At 25.9% G+C, this 3,292-nt stretch overlaps 1 protein-coding gene across 2 annotated transcripts in view; it reads left to right on the top strand.

Annotated features, from left to right (window-relative positions):
* Window positions 1-274: 274 nt before the first annotated feature.
* LOC111636726 (doublesex- and mab-3-related transcription factor 1-like) overlaps window positions 275-3,292 on the top strand; it is a 62,238-nt gene continuing 59,220 nt past the window's right edge. The window contains exons 1-4 of one of the 2 annotated variants that reach the window (XM_023382037.1): window positions 275-494; window positions 608-817; window positions 950-993; window positions 1,079-1,234. In XM_023382037.1, the coding sequence (XP_023237805.1) occupies window positions 448-494; window positions 608-817; window positions 950-993; window positions 1,079-1,234 (457 nt within the window). In that variant the 5' untranslated portion in view covers window positions 275-447. Of the gene's footprint in view, window positions 495-600; window positions 818-949; window positions 994-1,078; window positions 1,235-3,292 lie in introns of both variants that reach the window. The other variant, XM_023382038.1, reaches the window with a different exon arrangement.

The following is a 3,292-nucleotide window of genomic DNA, read 5'->3' as shown; positions in this document are numbered from 1 at the left end:
TTAAAATAAATTTAATTTAATTATATAAATAAATTTAATTTCTTTTTTTTCTTTTTAATTATTATAAAATAAGTTTATTTATTAAATTGTTAAAATATTTATCTATTTAAACAAATAAAAGTTTGTTTATTATTATTATTTATAAATTCTAGTTTAAAATAAAAACCAGACAAGAGATAATTATTTTTTGAATTATAACGCGACATTTATTTATTTATTTATTTTTTAATTAGTAGAAATTAAATACCAGACATGGCGAAAGTACCTTTAAATGGTATAATCGCGTCACGCCATCTGGTAACGATTTCACGAAAACGTAATGAGACAGACATAATAAGGAGACAAAACACTAGGATCGCTACAATCGCCAGACGAAATATGTCACGTGAGAATCGGCGCGATTAAGTGAAGTAAACGCCAGAGCATGACTTCAGTTCTGTGTTACAAATGGGATCGAAAGCAAATGTCCAACGTGTTGACAGATCCTTAGACGAGTAACTATTTTATTTCTTTAGGAAAAAAAAAAACAAATATATATATATATATTATATATAATATAATTTATAAATATACGAACTATTAACCTACATTTAACTATGGACGATAGCGAAATTCAATTGGATCCGGTCGGTGTGGATAATCGGGAAAATAACGAAAGCAGCATGGTTAATCCGAATGGTAATAAACAGCAAGTACCATCGACGACGAGTGAAAACAGCAATAACAAGCGACATCCGAAATGTGCGAGATGCAGGAACCACAATGCCGATATTGCAATCAAGGGTCATAAACGCTACTGCCCAAATCGTTTTTGCAGGTGTGTGCGTGTGTGCATGTGTGTATGTGTGTGTTTTGTGTATTGTCTCAATCTCTATCTATCTCTCTCTGTCTCTCTTGTTATATATAATATATATGTATAAACACTACAGTCCAAATCATTTTTGTACAGGTGCCCAAAATGCACTTTGATAGTTCAACGACAGCGTGTTATGGGTATGTTTTTATTATTATTATTTTTAATAGTTACATTATAGTATAGCTATAAAAGACATAATATGTAATTAATATAAATGTGTAGCCCTTCAAGTTGCGCTGAGAAGAGCCCAAGAACAAGATAAAGCAATGGGAAGGACACCTTCCGACGAACTCGACCAGTTGCTCATAAATCGTTCCCTATCACCCATATTAGAAACCTGGAAAAATAAATCGAGTTCCAGTTTTAAACCCGTTGATGGTAATTAAAACTATTTTATTTCCTTATATTTTATTATTTCTTATTATACAGTATATATATATATTAGTGTTTAGTTTGGTGTGATTAAACTGTTTATAAAACTAATTTACTTTGATAAAAAAAGTTGAAAGTGTTATTTAAATATGTTTAAAAAATTATCATAATTAACCTTTAGAATTAAATATTTAAGATCAAATTTAAAAAGAAAAAAAACTTATTATCAATTGCTGTTTCTATGAAGAGTGAAAGTTTTGAAATTTTAAATATCATTATTTATCTATTGTGAAACATTTAGGAAGTTAATTAATTAATTAATTAATTAAATATTAATATAATTTTAGTTTAAAAAATCTTCTATTATCTCACAACATGTTTTAAAAGCAATAATTATTAAGAATAATTCTGTTTTATATGTCAATTATGGTAATTTTTTTGCTCTCATTTACAGTTATTTTTTCATTATTATTTTAAAAAATATTTTATAAATGATAGACTAAAATCAAAAATTGAATTATACAGCATAATTTTCTGTAATTATTTTTATTTTCTTAATCATAAAATCAGATTTGTATTCATAAGAATGTTTTAAATCTTAATGGCTTTCAATATATCTTAGTAATATATTGATTGTTGTTAATGTTAACAAAAATTTATGTTACTAATAAATATTATATTAGACAGTTTATTAATTAATATATAAAATTAGTTTAAATTATATATATTTTTTCATATACAATTTAATTTAAAACTTTATTAAATTTTCTAGATTTTTGTGAACATTTTTAAAATAGATTTACAATTGATACTCAAGATTTTTATCTTAAAAATGTAACTTTTATACAATCAAAGAAAAGTTTTTGAATTGTGTAATTTGTTTATGAATTGATATTTTAGTTTTAAACTAATTAAAAATTCAATTTACCTTATTATATATTCATAATTGTTAATTTGCTCCACATCCTTATCAATAGGTTTTTGTTTCCTTCTTTTTTTTTGATTTTAGTGTTCATGCAATTGTTGTGTAATATATAAATTTAAACTTATGATAAGATAAACAAAACGTGATGATAATTATAACTTCAAAATGCTAATTTTTTCTTGTTTTGTTTCTTAATATATAAATACAGTCGACCCCTCCCTATAACACTGTTGATTATTCCATTTTATATGAATTCCATGTTGTACGAGTCACTTAGATTTTACAAATACGTGTGAATGGCTCACGTATTTGTAAAATCTAAGTGACTCGTACAACATGTAATTCAGATAAAACGGAAAAATCAATGATCTTATAGGGGGGTCGACTGTATAAGGGCAACCCGACGATAAAGGGGAGACATGTGCCCCAAATGCACCAATGTACGGGTGCTCCGTGCTTCTAAGCATGTATTTCACCGTTCCTACTTAGCAATCCGACTTTGTATATATAAATTTAAATATATAGTTGCCGTGTTTATATATATTTAGTGTATATACATACCGTACTTACATACTAAATGTATATAAGTATAGCACGTAACTGCAGAATAGTATCCTTAGTTTAAGTTCATGGCATAAATTTATCAAAAATATCTTCGTATAAAAGATATTTGTGGTAAATTTATGCGCTTAAATGAAGAATATAACGACAGCAGGAATACAACTGACCTAAAAAAACCGCACATATCACAGAATAGAATAGAAATTTGCCATAAGTATACCGCAAAACTGGTTGTGATTTCGAAGAGATTAAAGGCTGTAATGGAAGACAAACTAAATAATAAAGTATTAATTCTCTACGTCCTAAATTACAATATAAAAATGTAAAAAAATCATTCAAAATTTTCATTTTTTAAACAATTTGTATACAACTATAATTACACTTTTATATGCATGACGTGTTCATTGTTTATTTATAACGACAGATGTATAATTTGTTGGAATATTAAATGATGACACTCTATATATATGTGCAGTATAGTACAGTACACATTGCATTACATACTATATAATATAAAATTATAAAGAATTTTAAAAAGTACATTAATTTTTTTAAATATAGGCCTATATATATATATA

Source organism: Centruroides sculpturatus, unplaced genomic scaffold (assembly GCF_000671375.1).
Source record: "Centruroides sculpturatus isolate CEXI.00-Female unplaced genomic scaffold, Cexi_2.0 scaffold866, whole genome shotgun sequence".
NCBI lineage: Eukaryota > Metazoa > Arthropoda > Arachnida > Scorpiones > Buthidae > Centruroides > Centruroides sculpturatus.
Note: the sequence above shows the minus strand (reverse complement) of the source record. Positions and strands in the feature narration are given on the sequence as shown.